Raw genomic sequence first — 21,949 nt, 5'->3', positions numbered from 1 at the left:
TTCACGAACAAGGCAGCTCCATTTCATTGATCTTCATGAAATCAGTCCGGGAGTTTAAGCAAGATCGAGATATACGGTTTTCCTTAATTTAAAATCTAAACAGGCTTTGCTTAATGATTTAAAAAAAATGGTCTGAAGTTCATCTTTATGATTTTTGGTACAAATTTAAGGAAAACATTTTTGCTAAGCGGATAAAAGGGATTTTTGGTAGGGGAATTAAAAAAATAAAAAAAGAAAAAGGAAAATTGACGTGTGGCATGCCCTATCATTTTGGGAAGCACATGGGAGTCTGCAAAAAGGAACAAGACAGGAGCCACAATTGGTCTTTCGGTTGGTGCAAGCAAGCTTTGGATGTAAGCTAAGATTAGTGGGGCCCCCAAAAAATGAGTGTCACCCATGTTAGTCTGCCTTCTTACTCTTTCTCCCATTAATTTGTTCTTAATGAACAAGATCTCTTTTTGAAATTTCACAATGAAGCGTGCAATGATTCTTGGTTTGTGTGATTCCAAGTCAAGCTCTAGCAGGGCACTGCATAGTTAAGGCAGTAAAAAATGTAAGTCCAATTGGCTAAAATTTGAAAGGATCAATTGTGTTTCGATATCGCGAACCATATTTTACTTATATCTCGAATTTGAAGAAGAAAGGTAACCTTTCAATGATGTCGTTAGATTTTAGTCTTTCTTTACCAAACGCAATGTGCCAAGAAATGGTTCAATGTGCCATTGAGATAGGTCCACCTTAGAAGGCATGAGTCTATTAAGGTGCACAAGCAACTAAAACAAAAAGGACCTCTTCCAAGAACTTGTCACAATAAGTTGTCACCTCCTGACGTTTGTAGCATGGATTTACTCTACTAAGCATGATGGCTAATGTCTAGGTCAGTAATTTTCAGCCAAAATTGATCGGAAAGACTACATTGACAAATCATCCAAAGATTTAAGACTAAAATGATCAAATAAAAAAGTTTAGAACTGAATTAACCACTGTACAATAAATTTGAGACTTTCTGGATAATTTTCTAGTAAGCTCTAGCTTGCTCATGCTTAATCTACTTTGCAGTTGTGCGATATTATCATCTTTTGGTTGGTTCTGTTTCGAAGGTACTTCTATAAGCAACCATCATCAATGTCTGTGAGATTGTTTTCCGATGCATTCTCCCTTCGGACAGACGGAACCGAATCCTTTGGACTAACGCATAAAATGTACATAAAATGATTAAACGGGTCATGGTGCTCTCTCTAAGTAGACTTAAAGAGAGACAAGCTCATACCATGTTGGTAGCCCCAGCAGCAATCTGGAATAGCTCAAATCAATCTCAACATGATTTCCTGCAAGCAAGTCCAGAAACTCGCTCAAGCCTTCGGAAGTTCGACAGTATTCTTCTTGATACAACTTGCCGTCACTATGAGATGAGTTGATCTATTACAGCCACAATGCAAGTGTAGATCAGAAGAAATGATGACGGCGAAAGAAAATTTTTCTGAAACTGTGGAATATCCAACAGAGAGAAGTAATATTTCAACATGCCGATGGCAGTTTTTCTTGAGCTCGAAAAAGAAAACCCAGGAATCAGAGTAAGGGATCAACAATGGACAGACTGTCCAGGCTACATTATCAAACAAATCTGTCAATTATACAGGCTTGCGTTAGATGACCTGTCCTAAAAGATACAAATTCTGCAACTTCAGTCAAAACTACACCCGTCAGTCTCACCTTGCGCTTACAAGATAAATTTACTGGGGGAAGGTAAAACGGACGGACTAAGATGTCTACAGAAGAGCTGCGATGCTACATGTACAATTTGATTTCCACTATCTGCTCTACACTATACACTGACCCATTAGAGATCCTGCCGGTGTGCCAATCCTCCAAATATGTTAGTAAGAAAGTGAAATGAATCATCTTCTTTCTCCAACTGCACCCTATAATTTTTCTGGTTGCCGAGATAGCTCCTTTTCAGCAAAATGAAGAAGCCTTCTCAATCTTAAAACCATGTCACAGTGAAAAGGCAATGCAGTTCTTCGTTCTATGTATGCAGGACTCACTGTCATCCACGACAGGGCCTGAAGCTCTGCTACAACAGACTCGAGAACTAAATGCATCTCGACCTCAAGATCCTTACCTTCTGAGTTCAACGTTCTTCCTCCCTGCTTTGTGATGCTTCGGCTGACTTTGTCTTGGTTAACATTATTGCCTCCGTAATAATCAATCAGCCCAACCGACAGAACGCTAGGCCATTCTTCCTTTAGGTTACCCCTGAAATCTTTCCTCATGGTAGGAACAGCTTTTGAGGCCACAAAGGCAGTAGAAAGAGGGAGAGCTGCGCCCTTGCTGTGAAGGAGGTGGGCCAGTGGCGGGGACTCAGCAGTGAGGCATGTAGGAAGCTGAAGAGGTGTCGGAGGGAGGAAGCGCATGCTGGGTGATGGGATTAGCAGGAAAGATGCGGATGTAGAACCGAGAGACTTCACAGGTGTAAAACCTTCCAGATAACTGGATGGACCCATAGCGCTCCCACTTTGAGCTCCTCCTGCGCAATATATCTTCTTTTTAGGGTAGCCAAATACAAGAGCATATAACATTGGTATACAGATGTCATCGCATCCATCAATAAACAAAATGAAAAAAAGCACGCATGAAAAGAATATTTAGCAAGTGTCCCCCAAACACAGGGCAACAAATAGTACTTCAGTATTGTCAATCTTCTATCACTCAGTTTAACTTCTCTTTGGTTTTCCTTCTTAGTCCAGTCATTTTCTTATCCTGGGAAACATAATTTTTTTCCTAGTAGTTGGTGCAAACAACTGCCTTGCCGTACATAGAGGGTGTCCTTATGAAACACAGCCTTTATAAACCAAATGTGTTCCATTTGACTTGACCGAGATGGACGCATTCACAATAAAGATGCTGGATAACACATGGACTCCGAATATTCTCTACTTTTAGGGAACGGTATCTAGATAAATAGGAGAACACAAACTTCAAGGGAGAAAAGTTGAAAAGGAGGTTGGATGCTCACAAGACTCCCGAATTCACCCCAGTTTTGTCAAATGCGTTGAGAAAGGACAGATATATAGAACCTTTCAACGAGAAAGTGCTTTTTCAATTATCTCAAAATGGAATCTATTCCAAACAAATGCCATGGTTCCTCACCTTGACAGGGTACAAAAATGCCCAACTTGAAGTTCACTCTAGCTTACGGCTATGAAAAAATAGGGAAACCAATATGAAAGATCAATAATCAAATAGGCTTTGAAAACACCAAACAACGGATCAGATCACAACCCAAAAATTATCTGAAATGTACTCACAGCCACCAGCAATAGAATTAGACTAGATGCAACACTAGACAAGAATTTGTACATGGTTTGACCACTCGCACAATCCAGATTTAAGTGGAGACAAATAGATAAGCACATTCCACAACAAACATGTCTGTCAAGGAGTCAGCCAGCAATGTTCTTGGAGTATTTAATAGGGGCTCCAACAAGGGTTTTCTTCTTTTATAATTGTTTGTCAACCATAAAGAAAGGAGGGGAAAAATGATAAGTAGACACGAGGCTTACCAGGAGATGGTACATCCGCAGGAAAAACCAGATTCAAGGAATGGTCGACAGAAACAGTAACAAAGCTGATGGTCTGCACCCACTGAAGCAGACCCCTTGGGCTTTCAACCCCTGCATGTCCACCCATGACCTGCTTTCTAGCAGTTGAAGGTCCTAAACCACCTTTCATATAGCCTGAGGATTTTGAGTGAGGACTGTACAACGGACTGGGTGAGGAAGGCAAGTTTCTCTCTTGAATCAAATTCATCTCCTGTTGTTGCAAGGAAGCCCCATTCGCTCCCACAGACATCCCCTCAGTCATTGATCGTCGTAGTTGCAGGGTCCAACTCTTCATCTCAGCTCCTCCAACTGAATAAATGGCTTTTTGCCACTCTAACCACCACGAACGGACAAAATTCATCAGGGATAGCGGAGTTCCAAAGTCAACAAAGGAAAACATGGAGGAGCTAAAAGACTGAGTAGAGTATTTCATCTAGATATATTCCTGTCATTTCTTCCCATTGTCCTTTACAATTAAGAGTTAAGAGCAAAACAGATGACCTTAGATATTTATCATTGAGAAAGTACTCCCCAGTATTGATTATTCCATATATCTAAGCTGCTGTGTGACCAAAAATTCCAAGGCAATGGCTTTCGACTCAAAATCAACAAATGAGGGGAAGAAACTTGAGTGACGATGACATGATAAACTTAAAGACAATTGAATTATGAAACGAGGAAAGAGCTCACATACCCAGGTATTCAAGTTCATAGAAACTTCCAATGCGGGTAATCACAAAATCTCTGGGCTTGACGGCAGCATTATCTGAACAGATCTGAAGAATTTGACATCCTTGGTGTAGAACTTGTGCAAATAGACACTGCAACCCCTTTGTGTCCTGCCGACTGCTAATTCCACCAAAGGGAAATATATGGCTGTCAAGTAATTCCCCCCGAGCATCTGTCCATATGCATACCAACCAACGCCAATCCTCTGTCCATCCATAGCAACAATGTATGGTTGGTAACTTTTTATGGCCAGAACCATAGCTGTCTGACTCAGATCCATCGACTTGTGAGCTAGATGCAGAATCTGCACTTCCCACTGAGTTCGCACTTTGCATGAAGCCTCCACCACTATCATCTGATTGTCCTTTTGATGATTCATTAACTAAACTAGCAGAAAATGTGGGCGAAACACCATGTTCTAGAGAACCAGGTTCGGCCAATATAAAAAGAGGTTCAAACATACAACGTGCTTCCTCTTGTGAGAGAAAATCCCCAGCTCTACTAGTATCGCCACTTAGTCCTCCAGTTCTCGTTTGCCACGAATTATCCCATGCAGCAGTCCTCAGGCTGGCATCCATTTCACCATCTCTAGTAAGGGATGGCCCTGAAATTCGAGGACCAACACACTCTTTCCACATAGAAGAAATGGGAGAGGTCATTTGGGTCATGACCAACTGGGATCTACCTGATAGTGATGAGGACTGAACATCACAGGACCCTCGTGAAATCCGTCGAGCCTTGTTATAGACAGTAAAAGCAGTCTCCTTAAGGATGGTAAGCTCACTGAGAGTTGGACTCGTTACCCTAAATACGGCATCAACTGTCACAATGTGCAGCACTATTTTTGAAATACTAAATCCTGAAAGCACCAAGATATTTGTTGTCGATGCTTCATCCACAGCTGCCGAGCAGCTCATTGCTTTTCCAACCTGATTGTTCAATGTCACTCGTCGATCTAGTGGGAGAATGACTGATCCCATTGCAACAGAAGACTCAATCACCGTTTTCAGAACAGCATTTGGCTCAGGGAAGGGGCAAACCACATAGATCACCTACAGAATGACCATTGAAAGGTAAAGAAACTCGCAGAAATAGCCAACAAAGCAAGAAATAACAGACAATAGAAAAAGATACAGGAGAATATTATTCTATAGTTATTTTTCAAGTTCAAATATGAAATGAAAAAATTTAAGCTGCTCCAATCAATGCATCTCTTGCATTGAAGGATGTTCATGCTTACCAAACAAGAACCGCTATTTCCTTCTTTAGGGTTTGCAGTTGAACATGGTGCATATTTCAAGCCTTTGAGAGCCTTTGACAGAGACTTGAGATAGCTTGTCAAGTCCCAGCCATTGGATAGGGATAAAAAGAAATCGCTCATTGATCCCACAAGAGATGCATTACTGCTGACCATCTTCATTGACTGAGGGCAATCCAGAAGGACAAAACCAGAAGTCGATGCTTTTCCAGAATCAATCTCCATTTGGTTTCCCACAGTCTGGGGTAGATGAGTCCCCAGTTTGCAAGTCTCATAAACTGAGGAAGAAAACAAGGAAAAATGAAGGACAATTCCTCTTAATGGCAAATAAACAAAAGATTATCTTCAAGTAAACCAGCCTATCATGTGTATAGCTGGCTTTTACGTGGGTGGTTGGAACAAAGACAAATTTGATTCCAAAAGATCAAACTTATGTCGATAATCAGAAAGGCATGAATACCCTTTGATCATGAAGATCCAGGACTCAATGTCCTCTCACAAAATGCATCTATGTGAATGGACAGGCCACAAGAGTTCCAATCACCAACAAATTATGTCGCCATAATGAGAAAATAGCCCCTAAGTTTCCTCAAACAATGACACAGGAATGTTACGACGTGGCAATTCTTTGTCCAGAGGAAGACTATTTCCCCTTTCAGCTAATAATTAAGAGCGGAACCCTCACTTTTCGATAGTCACCGCCTTGGTCAAGGCTTGAGTTTAGAGACTTAGTATTTAGATAGTTTTTCTCACTGAAAAGTAGAGAACTATGGTCAAGGATTTTGCAAGGGAGTTAAACTACTCAACAGTGGATACAAACAGCCAAAAAGGGGATCTTTCCATGAGAAGAAACCACCATGTTCATGCATTCTGGAAAAACGTGGCCGTCAATACCCCGAAATGCCTATCCCTTCCAATTCTTATAAAGACACTCTAAAGGAGTGAGATCTTGACAAATAGGTTATCTTTACCAGCAGTTGCAGACTATGCACAAAAAAAGGAAAATGTTGATCGGAAGCCAAACTTATATCCACAACAGCCTGTGTACAAGAAATACGACCCATAAAGTACAAACTCACCAGTACCAAGTTGTTGGAAAAAATCAGCAGCAGCAGAAGTTAAGGGATCAATGTTTGGGCATAGAACATAATAGCTGACCTGCATTAGTCGTGACAATAAAATGAGACTAAAGAGATGGCACTAGTAATGTTTCCATTAGGGCCTGTTTGTTTCAGTTGAGCAAAAGTATTACTTTGCTTTCCTGCCAAAATTTTGAAATATTTTTTGAATTCGAAAGATATCAAAAAGTTATATGTGAACCTAGGGGTCAATTTTTGCGTTTTGTGAAAGTTCCAAGTGTTTCGGATTTTAAAACAATAACAAGTCAGTGCGTGGGCCACAAGAGTTTGATTAAGAAAAAAGGTAAAATGTAGAAGTCAATCCACAAGAGTTTGATTAAGCAAAAAAGTAAAATGTAATAGTCAGTCCGGACAGAGCCTATGTCAGAAAAGGGCGTAGATTAGACGATGCTCACAGGTTTTGGGAGTGCGTAAGGTTCAAAAGGAGCCTTCTCCCATAGTTGTAGAGAGCCAGCTGATGTCTTAAGCCAATCATCCTGATACCTGCAAAGATCATTTCCTATTTTAACTTTTAAACCAATCCCTAGTGAAACATTCCACTACTTATGGGAATTTTAATGTTTAATCAAAGAGCCATAGCGAATACCCTAGGATCCTAAGCATGATGGCCAGAGCTAAGCCAGCATATGCTGGCTGGCTATGCTACAAGTATTAGAGATGATTAGCACACATTAACTCCGAATCAGTTCTCTATGTCAGTATATGCATATTTCAAGTGATTATGGATCGCCTCACCGAAAACCGGTAAAACATAAACATGGTCAATGGTAAACTGCTACATACCTAAACAAATGACAAGCACAATATATAGACGATATGCCTCTCCACAATCCTTACAAGAATCAGTCAATTTGTTATATGTTAAACTTTTTATCTTTTCATTCCGTAACCATCAAGACAACTATTGATGAGGAAGACAAATAAGTGCAGGACACTGAACCTCTGATAAGTACATGGATGAGTTATCACATGAGGATGCAAATACTCAAGAGCTATGCATTTGAGAATGCTAATTTACAGTTGGAACCCCAACTAAGACTATCAACTTGCCTTGCTTGTTACAAGCTGTTGAGCAAATACTACATTAACAGACTAGACTAGAGGTGCTTCACCTCATAAGGAGATTCAAAGCAAAATACATGAATTTTTTTTCTTCTCTTTCTTCCTTTTTTGGTTTTCCTATTAGGCAACCTGATGCTATTCGGCCCTAAAATACACCACAAAACCAAAGAAAACGAGAAACTGAATAGAGAAGCACCCAGCAAGTATTGCCACTTATTAGACTAGAGGCACTTCACCTCACAAGGAGATTCAAAGCAAAATACATGGATTTTTTTCTTCTCTTTCTTCTTTGTTTGGTTTTCCTATTAGGCAATTTGATGCTATTCGGCCCTAAAATACACCACACAACCAAAGAAAATGAGAAAATGAATAGAGAAGTACCCAACAAGTATTGCAGGTAAAGGAAGGACATAAAATGTGGGCCTTAGCCGGGAGGAGAACTGCTGTCCAGACTCTGAATTGTTATCTTGGTTTAATCTCCTTTGGCACGACTCATCCAGTTTAGATCCATCCAGGCCACTAGTCACTGTCCATAAACCATGTAATATTTAAATACCAACAACTTTTAGTATAACTCGACAACAACATGAGCTTCGAGCACCTCTTTGGGGATATTACAAAGTTTGAACAATAAGTCCTGTTATGATACTGGCAGAAAAGGAATAACCTTTTGCTATATCCCCACAATCATACCTAATCAAATTTCAACTTATGTCTTGTCTAGCTTTCCATTACCTCTTATATTGGATGAACCAACTGCAGTGGATTGGGATGGGCTTGAAATTTCTCCACCTGAAAATGTCGTAGTGCTTGAAGGATCTCTACACTCACCTACGCTGGACTCCGCAGAAAATCCATCTGCCATGTTTCCAACGTCACCTAGCTGGTTGCGTCCCTTGCACCACTCAGTGACGGATAAAGGACCATCCAAATTGCCAAATGCAGCTTTTAAGGCTGACTTTATGTCCGACTGTAGCAAGCTAATCACAGATGCCACTTGGACCTAGGACACAATTCCCCACATAAGGATCTAGGAACTCACAATGCATAAAATGTCAAATATCTAAGATTATGACGCTTCCAAAGTATGTCTCCAACAGAGAGAACCACAAAGAACATGCAATTTAAGAACAAAAAGTCTGGATGAATACTTCATAAGGGGAAAGCCATTTGATTTGGTGGCAAATATTTAGGTTATTTTTCCTACCAAAAGGTTTTCTCGCATATTAGTTGGAAGATACTTTAAGCTACTCCAAGAAATTAGTTCAACTTTGCATCTTAGGCGTTTGTGGCAGCAGATACAATCCACTGGCATACAATCAAAGTCAGGGCTCTCATTGTATGGACAATATTGACTCAATGGTCTCATTCTGTTGCCAACATATTGACGACAAGATTATGCCATTACTATTAAGCGGTGATAGTTTACAACGTTCCAAAAACCATTAACAGATTGCATCCAGACGAGTCATAATGAAAACAGCAGGATTCTCAGATTGAATAGGTGTATAGACCAGAAGGAAACATGTTTCACAGCCCCATAAAGAATTTCATGTTGAAGGAATATCGTTACTGCATAAAATAATCTCAATCAAATCTCATCTCAACCCTGTCACCACCCCAGCTTTAAAGGCCATCTATCTATCCACAAGACTCGGAGTAAGATTATAGACATCAGCAACTTAATAATCTGATACAGCTACTAAAGCATTTATGGTCAAAAACCAAATTCTTGTGTTTTCTATCTTACAGTATCGTATTTGTATGAAGACACAATTCTTATTGTTTATTTATGAAAAGAAACACATGACATAATTGCATAACAAATTCAGGTGCCAAAATGGTGCCATTAAAACATCAGAAGCTGCACATACTTAACTACAACCACCAGGAGCAAGAAGTTGGAGTAAAAATAATTACTAGTCAGCTCAAGATAAACAAATTTATTGTAGGAAAGATATCTATGTCTTGAGATGTAGCCTGCAATTCTCACCTAAAGAAGAAAAAATAAAAGGAGCAGCAACCAGTATTAGATAAAGAAAGAAAATCCTTACATCTGCAGAAAGTGGATCTACTAACTCCAAACCAGCAATGTCCAGGGAATGACAGGAGGCTAAAGTCCCTCCACAACCTGCATGAACCATAGAAGGGCCACAAGAAAATCCACGCCGCCATTGCTCTTCCAATGCAAGCCAACCATAAGGCCCATCGCCGCAGTCTGCATCCAAAGTCACATCAACAAAGGAAGTAGCTTGCTGGACCAGAAATTGCATTCCATCTAGAAGCTCCTGAAGTGGTTGCCTTTGCCCATAGGAGAGCCCACCTTCCTCACTAAATGAGTTAAGTGGGGATGGACATACTTCAATACCGGGAGAACTAGTAGGTTTTGGAACTTTAGGAACTCCAACAGGGCGCCAAACACGTATAGGAGCATTAAGGTGTCCATCTAATAGTCCTCCATCAACATCACCAGCTATTCTGACCGGTATAGATTCTTTCTTCTTCACCTCAAACATGCTAGATATGTTATCTGTCATTGAGCTTTGCTCACCAGGCAGATGATTTATAATAGCACTCCCACTTAACCTGCTTGAAGTTACTGGCGCTTGGGCACTAGAAGATAGCAATGTATGACGTATCTTGCACATGGATGCTTGGAATGCAAGGCACTCCACTTCTGTTGCAAGCACAGTCTTCATAGAAAGAACTAAATGCTCCGCGGTACCTTCAATCACTTTCTTCTGGACAGGCTTCACGGCATTTGCAGGACCGACATTAGAGAATGAAACTGAAGATGGAGTAGCCTCCATAGAAATAGCACTACTGTCGTTACATTTAGACAACATCCCATCTTTGACTTTACCAGCCTCCACATGGGTGTAATAATTCTTTAACCGAGCATCATTCCCCTGACACGTTTTTGAGGTCAAAGACACACCATTCTTCTCATCTGATCCATCCAGACAAGGAGAAGATGGAGGTGTAGCACCATACTTATAATTATTAGTGCTAGAATTTGCACTCTCCACATTACAAGATTTTGGCAGATATGGGTTTTTGAAAATTGACGAAGAGAAGTCGCTCGTAGGTGCCTCAACTGCTCCATATTCTTGGGCAAATGTCATCAAGGCTTCCGCTTTGATAATATGATCAAACTCACCAATATTAGATGCCGGAGTGTCAACAATTGGCCCAGATGGCAGGGTAATCTCTTGACTTTTGCTGACATGTTCTTCTGACACTGCTGGAGGGTTAAAGCCCTCTAGAGATGGAAAACCAACAGGCAAAAGCATATGTTCTGAAACATCCATCATGCCAACGGGACTGCTGCTGACTACCAAATCTGAACCAGAAAACATAAGAGTCTGCGACTCTGCAGTTCCTGGGGGCTTCACAACGACATTCAAAGATAATCACATTGATGTGATGATTCAGCGATTATCCAAAGTCAAATGGCGATGCACCTAGCAACTGCTGCCTAGAAACTGACACTCAAATGGCATTGAAAAGTAATACTCTCTTCTCCTATCAGAGTTGAAAAATGATACTCCTAATACTTGTAAAACTATAAAAATATTCATACAAAAAAGCACAAAATCTACCTTCATTTCCACAATATTGATTAAAAATAGACTGCATGTCAAGTAGAGGCAAAAAAGATTACTCAATTGTAAAGGAAACGGGACAGCAACCATAACAGTGAAAAAAATTGTCTGAAAATGCAGAAAATTTACGTTCTCACAAAAAGAAATAAATGAATTCCAGAGAATGAGACCTACTAGTCTACTCAAGAATATGAGAATAAGCAACTCTAACTACCCCATGCATATGACAAAGTTGAAAAGAAATTTCCAGAAATTAATATGTACCTCTCCAAAAGGCAAAGCATCAGTTTCGAAGAAGTCCCCAAAGTCACCAAACTCAGATAACAGAGCTTGAATATCCATGTCCACACCTCTATCGTCGTCATCCCAATCCCAGTGAGATCCTATCTGCTCATTTGCAACTCTAGTAATTGCCGAAGTGTTAACCTCTGAAGATCCAAAATCAGACTTGTATGCTTCTTGCATAGGAACAGCAGCGTCCACTTGACCATACATTTCTGTTATTACCGATCGAGAACGTTTTGCGCCCTAGTTTAAAATAAATGATAATTACTTGGCTGTCATCCCAAATATCAGTGACAGAATAGACGAGCATTAATTCAAGGATCATTGGCATCCTATCATTTCCCTCACTTGGACAACAGAAATATACCTCCTCTCAAATTGAGATTCACAAAAATAAGAGAAATAAATATGCACCAAAATCTTAGCAAAAGTTTACAATCTATTTCATCCTTTAATATTCTAAAAGTCGGTACAGACAATAGTTTTCTTCATCTGTTCTACCTGAATAGAAATAATTTACACACCATAACCCCCGGTGCAAGTCTTTTTCAAGATCTCATATCATCAAATTTTTGATAACTCAAGATTGAAGCAGTGCATGAGAAGTATAAAGAAAAGGCGTCAGGAAGTATGATGGCTTTCCTACAGCTTAGAAAGATCTCAAACTTCAAAGACCTAGGTGTGACAAAAGATCAATGTAATAACCTACTTATCCTCTGGAAGTGCACATAACTCCGATAACAAGATAAACTGGGTCTTGCTATTATTTTACGTCTTTTGACAGATTAGGCAGTTGGACAGATAAGCAGCAAATAAGTTAGATGCAAAATTCTCAAAGTTCTCTCAATAAGTATAACACCACACACACAGCAAGCAATACCAACCCCTCTCCACACCTCAAATTAAAAAAGATGAGCGCGTGCACACGCACATGAACACCCATACATGTGCACGTATTCATCCATACATACACACTCTAACTAAGCAAAAATAAATATGGCCAAAAAGAAGGACGTGAAATAAACACATGCAAAATACATATGGTCCACAAACCCCACAAATATGAATGTAGAGAAAATGCTAGATGGCTCAAGATATTAGGATAAGCAGTCATGAGTCCATGCCAAGACAATTTGAGATGGCAGGATTCAGGTCTCAGGCCATAAATGACAATCTGAAAAGTAAGGACATAGAACTCATACCATTTTCAGGCGGTCATTCTGCAAGTCAGCAGAAGATATCAATGAGTCTGCATCTGCTTCAAGATCTCCTGCTGCAGAAGTCATATTGTAGTCGCTTTCACTTGAGCTACTGCTAACGCTGCTTAAGCTGCTAGAATTGCTATTGCTACTACTATAATGACTTTTCTGAGTGCGTAATCCATTGCTATCCTCGAGAGTGTCCATTTGTGGTCCACTGCAAAAGATATGACAGTGATGAGAGAGGTCAAACATATTTGTTTTCTGCATCTAAGGTTCTTTTTATAAGATGAACCCGATTGTGACTAAGATATTAATGCAGGATAAAGATGCCGAAAGAAACAAAATCTATGTTTTACTGATGGTTTGGCACCCCTTAGGTGCCTGAATTCATAAACTGTCCTTTCTAATATGATAGATCGAATAGATCACAGTCCAAAGCAATATATTTATATACAAGGATTGCAATAAGTTGTGTCATTATCTTAACTAGAAAAATGTAGGAGAGCTAATAGCAAACAAGTTCGAGTTTGTGTTTGGTGATGTATTGAAACTCAACACACGAATCATAGACTCACCAATGCATAAAGTAAGATGAACCCATCAGTGATGGCCCTAACCAATTCTGCAGCCAAAATCTGCAACATCAAGTACATAGAGTGACTCAACTGATGTAAAGACAATGACCAATATGGGTTCAAGTAGCAGATATCTCCATCAATCTCATAGACCATTCTAATAGGAGGTCATCTAACACATGCAAGGAAAGCTGGGCACTAAGCAATTGGTGCAGGAGAGCAAACTCCACACATGGTCAAAATTACAGGTTGTCAGAAGGAGATACAAAATGGATATGCAGCCGTATACATATCTAGACAAGTCCAACTGAAAGTGATTGCTAGATAAGATATATTTGGCCAATTGAAATTAGAAACATAAAAAGAAGAAAAAATAAACCTAGGAGGCCAGGAACTTTTAGGCAAACTAGTGTGTACCTTCTCAATGAAGATCTGGTAAGAGATGCGTTCAAGACTGGGACAAGCACTGCCTCAGATGGGTATAAAAATGTCTTCTCGTAAGTTGATGAATGATCCTGAGAGACCTTCTGATCGCATCTTCCTGCAGGAAGGCATTCACTTCTAAGAGTATTTGAGCCTTGAGCTAATGCCTTGTCAGTTTCAGGAATTGGGCAGCCAACAGTCACTTCAGCGTAACAAGTTTGTCCCCTCAGTTGGCAGCCAAAACCTTGGGGAACATGAGACGGTAAACCTACTAACCCACTCGAGGCCTTTGACTTTCCAGAGCTGTCCAAAAGTAACAGAAGATGTTGAGGACTAGCACCAAGGATTATTGTCATCAAAACAAAGAAACAAAAATGTAAACTAGATGTAAATCCAATTAGTCTACCCGAGGTATACTTCCTTGACAAGATCACTTGGACATCCACCAATTAGCCTCCCACGCATGCCATTAGGAGATACAATCACTGCAACGATGATCATACAGATGAAAATGCATTTCAACAGTTATTGCAGAAGCCTACTTGGATATTTCCCAACTATCACTCAACCAAAATTCTATAGTGATAATTTCCCTTTTTGTTATTTTGATGAATTAGTAAGTAGTTTAGCTTTTCAATGACTGTCCATCCTCCAACACATCACCAATAAACATCACAGTAACACAATTATTGCTTGATGTCTCACTAATTAAACAATGGGCTTTGAGATGCGAAGGGAGATGCAACACGATTATACTTGCAGTTAATATATGTCATCACAGAAACCGTCGAATCATCGTGCCTACTTATGAAGTGAAGAACAAACATCGTCAAACTTAAAAATCATGTGAACAGCACAATTACGGATAATTGCTAGAAATCCAACCAAAAAAAAAAAAAACTTAAGCCGATAAGTGGAAGGAGACTTAGGGTCCATTGAAGACACATAGAAAAACAATGTGGGGTATTTAGCAGCCCTCCTCTGTACAAACCATCCTGTGAACTGCATGTGGAATTGACCAACAAGAAGTCTTGTATGCGAAATAAATTTGGGGCAAAACCTGACTTTCAGACCATATAAGAACATCCAACCCAAAAGTATAAGGTAATAGGTGGAGATAGGTGGAGGGAGATACGTAAATCCAAGGCCCATTGAAATCCCATAGACAAGCAATCAAGAAAACATAGTTTCCACGCCTTCACAGGAACTTCGAATGATCATGCTAATGTAGCTTTCGAACAGAAGGAAAAGAAGGAAATTCCCACTTTGCAAATAATTGAAGCTTACATGGAAGATTGATTAACAGGGTAAATATGAGGTGGAGATTTTAAAAATGCTGCCAGTCAAGCAAGAAGATCGCAAATACATGTACATTGTTAACCAGCCAAGCATGTTCTTTTATGTCTCATCTAACATGTGCTAGAGGCATTACATGATCTTGCCTTATCACAAGGCAACTAATGCTGATTTAATTCACCATATCACCGTTTATGACCAATGAAAGAGATGGATGGCAATTCAACCGGTCCAACCATCAATTCAACTTGTTTACGTCAGTAATGAAAGTATGAATGAAAGGGATTTTGATAATAGTGCCTTTAAAACATTGCTTAAGCTGTACTGGTAACAGGATGTGTACATCCATTTACTTTACTCTTCTCCAATGACTTCTCTATTATTGATATCATGTTCCCTTAGGAAACTTATTAACAATGTCCTAATGCAGAATTTCCAACTAAAAAGCAAATGCTTTTAACTATGCATGGGAATTCATACATTAATACTTTATTCCATCAAAAGAAGAGTATATTTATCATGTTGTTACATAAAAAGATTTAAACACCGGTGCTTGGAGGGAAGGCCTTGAATCCCCTTTCAACAATTGCTAATTCTTTCTACTGCGGGTGTGCAAACGAATGTTACCTGGACCTAAGTAGTACCATATTCATGTATTAAGTATGAACAGGCTGAACTAAATTTTTATGTAGACTCGACTTTTCGACAATGGACAAGCCCGCGTCTTTCTATTTGATTTTACTTCAAATGCTTTGGGCTCAAGGACTTTTTGTATTATTAAAGAACTTACAATAAAGAGAAATGAGGAGCCCACGAGCACTACTTTTGTTTAGATTGCCTCATCAATAGAAAAGGCTGAAACGCCTAATCTAAAAGTTCTGCACATGGCTCGAGGCCAGGAAAAGCAGAGCTCTCTCTCTCTCTCCTTCCCACCAGCCCCCCCGGGCACGACTTACCCTCCCCTTCTTCTTCTTCTTCTTTCTCACCACCTCAAGACTGGTTGGCTTGCTCCATTTGGCATTGGGTGTATGGGGATTTAGAAATATTTTGCAATGAGCGCAGGGGAAGAAGACTGAAAAATGCTATTGAAAGACTCTACTAAGACAAAGATTGGCTGTAAAGAATATAGAGGAGGTAGGACAGGTAGATGGTTAGATCTGGCATGGATCATGCATGGACGGTAGTCGGAGCCAGCAGCTCTCTTAGGGTCCCTCATCTAGGATCCCTAGGGAAGAAGATCTACCGTTGAGCTAATAGCCTGTCGTGAGGGCCTCTCACTGGGGCCTCCTATGTCAAAAGCGAGAAAAAACCCCTTCTGCTCTTTCCCTTTTCCCCCCATGTCACCATGAGGGAGGAGCATGGGGACGTAACGATTTTGTTTCCAGAGTCCAAAGTTTTCTAGCTTGCAATATAATTTCCAGAAGTAGAGACTAAGACGCGAATGCACCATGTTTGGGGCCCATACCAGATTGTTATTTGGTGGGGGGGAGCAGTGATCGGAGTAACACTGGTGCAAACCGAAAAAAACTGGGTTGACTATTACTAGTTTGACAAGGTCAAACTTTATTAGGTCCGGTTTTCTACCAAGATGATCCTATGAGCAGAACAAGACATAGGTGCAGACAATTTCTTGTACAGCCAGCTCACCCAGTTGGTTCTGTCTAACTCTAAAAGCAAAGCTTTTTATATCACCATTGATTTATCTGTTAAATCCTTGGATCCTAGTGGTTGATCACTGAGCTTAATAAATTCCATCTGTTAACACTTGTGCTCATCAGTAAGTAGTGAGGAGGAGAATATCAAGACAGCAGACTCATAAAACCAGACAGTGTGTTAAATATCTGGTGCAAGCATCACTTCGTAAGTGGGCACTTGATTAATTTCAAATAAATAAATAAACAAAACTCTTGATGCAAACATTTGTCATTCTTATGAGTACCATAACACATTTTTTATGTAATTAAGGCCGTGCAGATGCAAGGAATTGCAATTATATGCCAGAGAAAGATCCAAAATCATCAGAGACATCCAAGTCCATATGTTCCAACCTGGATGTCTATGGCTAGAATTGCGAGAAGCGTGCCGTAAGGCTCTCTCCAAGTCATCACTTGAAAGGGCACGTATATGCCTGTTACAGATTAAAACAATCACACATACATGTTTATTCAAAGAGCAATGAGAAATGAAAGTCAATGCATGAGTGTACATACTTTGCTGAAACTATTGCATGTACAAAGATCGCCTCTTCTGTGGCAGCAAAGACAAATTCTACTGTTGGTTGACCTCTCCTGCAATTACCAACCGACAGTTTGATGATAGATCAAGTTTCAGTGGTCCTACCAAGTACTAAAGACTTAGCAGAGAAGGAGCAAGAAGAACAAGATGGAACAGGAGTACAACGAAAAGGGGAAGCAAAAGCTCACTGGGGAAGAAAGTAGAATACCTGAAAATTCCTTCACTCTGAAATGGATTGTACTTTGAGAATACATCTCCATATCTCATGTAAGAAAGTCCACTTAGTGACCTGCCAAATTCAACTAGACAAGTGTCAAGTACTAATCCTCACAAGCGAATGTAGGTGCACGCGTCTACACGCACGTACATGTACATACATAGGTACACATTTATATTGTTACAGTCAACAGGAAAGAGAGCAACCTCTCTATACAATTCCGTAGAGCTTGAGACAGAGCTGCTGCAACCTCTTCCGAGTCCCCAGGAGCCAACCATAGTCCAGATGCAACAACTTCCATCAACAAAGAAAAGAAACTATAAAATCCTTCACAAAAAAACCCAAGAAATACTACATCCACCAACAACCTCCTTCCTAGAAACAAATATATAAACAGAGAGAACAGGCAAGTACATTAGTAAAGTTAAAGTGCAAACATAAACATCACAAAATGAATCTGAAGTTATACAGGTCAATGAAAAGAAAGGTATACAACTGAAACCAATATAACAGTGTTTATGGAGAACTCAAGTTACCTCTTAGTCCAGATACTGCTGCTTGTGCAGTCTCGACAACAGATAAGTGGCGCCCAGGAAGGAAAAGCCAGAGCTTGATTTTTTCATCTATGCAAAAAAAATTTAAGCTGTTAGAGCAATTACATTACCGTCGAAACAAAGGAGGAATGGAGGGTGGAAGATTTTCTGGCAAAAACCTTTTAGTATTTAATTTGCAATTTTTTTCAATCCTCAAGCAAAATATCTATAGTGGCACAGTAACCTATACCAAGTGATCAAACAGTAGGACAAAATCAATCCATCCTGGAAGAAGAGAAGGTGCCACAACAAGGCAACTACCTCCTACACTAAAAGCATATTGGGAAGGTTGCACCTCAAGAACTTTAAACTAAAACCAGTTCAACTTGAAAACTGCCTCAAATCACAAGCAGAGTAATCCAGGATTATTTTTCCAAATTTCTCAAGTTGGGCAGGGCATTATTTTTTAAGGCTCAAGATACTTCGTAGAGAACAATCTAGATGTAATAAGCACAAGAACTGAACATAAGAATTGCCCAAAGAGAGAGTTTTCCATTGTTGTTGCAAACAGTCTGGCTGGAGAAAAGAAATTGCATAAGCAAGACGACAGCTGTCTCTGTCCTCCTTGAGAAGCAACAGAGCGAAACATGCATCTCACCATCTTCTTTATATAACCAGGAATAACCTGAAAAACCACCATCTCAAAGCATCTACACTCACCTGGATTGTGCAAACCCTGAGATGGGTCCCAGGGTCCCACAAACGAATTAGTCCATGTGCTAAGAAAGCCTTTCTTCTGCAACTGAAGATGAGATGAAAGCACCAAGAAAGTAGCAGAATCCTTTGTCTCTGACCTGACGCTATCCAATATAAAGAAAATCGTATATTAGACATATCATAAAAGCCTTTAGGAAAGCACTTGCACATCTAGATTAACATTAGTATATTGGCATTTTGACAGTGTGTGTGAGGCAGCCTGACTCTAACCTTCTGTCCGGTAAAGGGTTTAAATCTGATTCAAGAGGCAGAAACTGGAACCAGGATATTTGATGGAGACCAAACTGTATTAATCATTCGACCAAAAAAAAAACTGTATTAATCAACGTGAAAATGAAATCTATGTAAGGAAGGGACACATAATGAAGAAATAACACAAAGGCAGGCAGAAACAAAGACGCGTGCATTAGAAGCATATATTGAGACTAAATGAACTACTCATGGAGCAGCTAATAGATTCCAAGTGTTTTGACTCCTGGTATCTGTTAGTAGGCTATGCTGTAAAAAGGGGAAAAAAAAAAAAATTAGACTCCTAGAAAACGTGATAGATCCCTTGCTACCCTCTTCATGGGGAAGGAAAGTGACTTATCTTCTACATAAAAAAAATTACAAGTCAAGTCAGGAAGATACTGATTCAACTAATTAAGTTTAAAATGATAAAGTCCTTCCAAAAAGTAAATTATTTCACTGTATCATGTCTCACATTCCTAGTTCTTTCTCTTAAACACTTTATCTATCATGTGAGAAATTACCAGGTGGAAAGTAGAGAGACAAATGGAGGAATCATGAGGTAATACCTATAGAAAAAGGTTCTGAAATAACTACTCAGATAATAGCACCATTCAGTACCACTAGCACTATTGGTTCATCTCGTCTAAACAAGACAAGACCTATTTGAGAATCAACAATAACTCATCATAAAAATGCATTGGATCATACAACTATATTTTTTAGATATCCTCCCAAGCAAACCGATTGAGATAAAGGCATAAGAGACGGGCAACAAAACAAGACAGCCAGGATGGCAGGAAGAGCACCAGCAGCACTGGTCACTTCCCGAACAGGATTTCTATTCTAGCCAGGGGATCAAATATGAGAAAGTATTCTCAGGTAGCGGCAAACTTGCTCAAGGTATGTAACTGGAGAAAGATGAATAAAAGAAGCTTGCTAATTTTCATACTTATTTCTAATTGCATAGGCAAGTGGATGGGTTGCTGGTGGAAAGCATGACAATGAGCTTTAGGCTGCAAGTGTTGACAATTTTGACAAATCAGCAAGTGTTACCAGAGAGAAGTAAGAGGGAGCTAGCAATTAAAATCTCTGAATGAATCTGCGAAATTACCATATGTTCTACACATCTAGGACCTAAATTGTTGGAATCTTCTTTCCTCATAATCCTTCATGTGTTCCCGTTCATCCGCACCAGTTTAAAGGCAAATTTACTGAGAAACCTCTCAATGTCTCCCAATCTTTTAACTTCCCCCTCTTTTTGACTTAGTATATACATCACAGACCTCAAATAGATCAAAACAAAAGGGGTTATGAGGGTATACACATCAGAGGCATGGCATGGGTGATTAAATTTCTCGAATTCCTTCAAGTAAAGAGGCTGTGAACCCTGTCTAGATTCAACTATTAACTGGAATTAAATACGTGGACATTAAATATAGAAAGTAATTACCAAATTCTTAGCTTTTGCCATTTCAGAACCCGGCAATCAAGTTTTACATTGTTCACATATTAATCAGCATGGTGCAGAACAAGTTCCGAAGGTTTCGCTAAACGGCCAACAAGTGAACATCAACCCCCCACCCCCACAACAAAAGAAAATGAAACAGAATAAGGTCCAACCCAACAAAACCAAAAAGGAAAGCTTCTTGCACTATTGTACGTAGACAGGGCATTGTTGAATTCGGTCAGTAATCATGCAGAGTTAATTATATCTATACCAGAAGTAGTAAACTAAGCTTTGAAGCTTCTTAACTACATAGAGATTCCCACTGCACTGACCGTAAGACATGACTTTTTTTTTTTTTTTGGCGCCGAGTAACACATGACTTTAAAAGTAGACATATATAACAACACAAGCTATCCGCCTTAAGGCACACGACATTCTGTTCAGTAACTCGGTAAAAATCGAATCACCCACAAAATTCTAAACAACATAACCAACGTTGCCTGTAACCAAATCCCAATCCAACATCACTGAAACCATAAGAAGGAACGTGAAGAATCAATCTCGTGAAGACTCCGGCATTGAAACAACGACCAAAAAAAAAAAAACAACAACAACAACCGGAGCATCAGAGGCACGTACCAGTTTAAAGACATTTGTCCACATCACTTCACTCCAGCACGATGAAGCTCCTCCGGCGATGCTAGGCCCCAAGCTCCACGACACCAAAAGGCTACGAAAGCACACACATCGCGGAAGCTCCGAGCAATGCTCCGCAACGGGCAGCTCGAAGAATTCAGGCTGGAAACGAGTGCAAATCAGCTCTTGACGAAAGTTGAAGAAACGAGCATCGGAGAGCTCGAGCTAAGACGAGGAACTCGCGGCTGAACCCTAGCCGTTGGTCCCGTCGCAGGTAAGAAGGAGGAGGAGGACCAGAATTCGAGTGGAATCGTGCGAGCGAACTCGATTCCGTGCGATTCTCCTCCGCTCGGTTGATGCGAATTTGCAGGCGTGCAAGCACGAGAAATGATCGGAGGAAAAAGAATAAGAGCGCTGTAGTTCAGGCCCAAATAAGGAGATTCGAGATGGACTGGGTCCGGTTCGTGCCGATCAAATACGGGTCGGATCTTCTAACGGATTTCGGCCGTTCGCAACCGGGGCGAGCATGGTTCGAGAGTAGAACCGGTTCGATTCCAAGTTCCAAAATTGGAAAATCGGTTTCGATGGGCAAGTTCTAGTACCTGCAATATTGCGTTTTTCTTATCTATGTTTTCGAGCGATCAATGACGTATTCCATGACGTTAACAACTACTAGCCCGAGTTTTTGTTTCGGCGA

General features: G+C 40.0%; 1 protein-coding gene across 2 annotated transcripts; it reads right to left on the bottom strand.

Moving 5' to 3' along the window:
- Nucleotides 1-1,575: 1,575 nt before the first annotated feature.
- On the bottom strand, nucleotides 1,576-21,757 carry LOC115736532 (mediator of RNA polymerase II transcription subunit 13). 2 transcript variants are annotated; one of them, XM_030668274.2, is made up of 23 exons: nucleotides 21,510-21,737; nucleotides 21,256-21,414; nucleotides 19,149-19,222; nucleotides 18,882-19,021; nucleotides 18,165-18,251; nucleotides 17,835-17,922; nucleotides 17,620-17,700; nucleotides 17,387-17,464; nucleotides 17,225-17,304; nucleotides 14,287-14,365; nucleotides 13,875-14,183; nucleotides 13,458-13,517; nucleotides 12,883-13,096; nucleotides 11,660-11,923; nucleotides 9,845-11,179; nucleotides 8,526-8,793; nucleotides 8,172-8,316; nucleotides 7,124-7,211; nucleotides 6,669-6,747; nucleotides 5,572-5,867; nucleotides 4,297-5,383; nucleotides 3,564-3,935; nucleotides 1,576-2,527 (listed from the first exon to the last, which is right to left on the bottom strand). In XM_030668274.2, the coding sequence occupies exons 2-23, from the start codon at nucleotides 21,277-21,279 to the stop codon at nucleotides 1,923-1,925; spliced, it is 5,853 nt and encodes a 1,950-aa protein (XP_030524134.1). In that variant the 5' UTR covers nucleotides 21,280-21,414; nucleotides 21,510-21,737; the 3' UTR covers nucleotides 1,576-1,922. The 2 variants fall into 2 exon arrangements, with proteins under 2 accessions (XP_030524134.1, XP_048139264.1); XM_048283307.1 differs by having other exon boundaries at nucleotides 18,882-19,015; nucleotides 21,256-21,757.
- Between the last annotated feature and the right edge of the window lie 192 nt (nucleotides 21,758-21,949).

Source organism: Rhodamnia argentea, chromosome 8 (genome assembly GCF_020921035.1).
Source record: "Rhodamnia argentea isolate NSW1041297 chromosome 8, ASM2092103v1, whole genome shotgun sequence".
Classification (NCBI taxonomy): domain Eukaryota; kingdom Viridiplantae; phylum Streptophyta; class Magnoliopsida; order Myrtales; family Myrtaceae; genus Rhodamnia; species Rhodamnia argentea.
The sequence above is the reverse complement of the archived record's forward strand: the minus strand, read 5'-3'. Positions and strand labels throughout refer to the sequence as shown.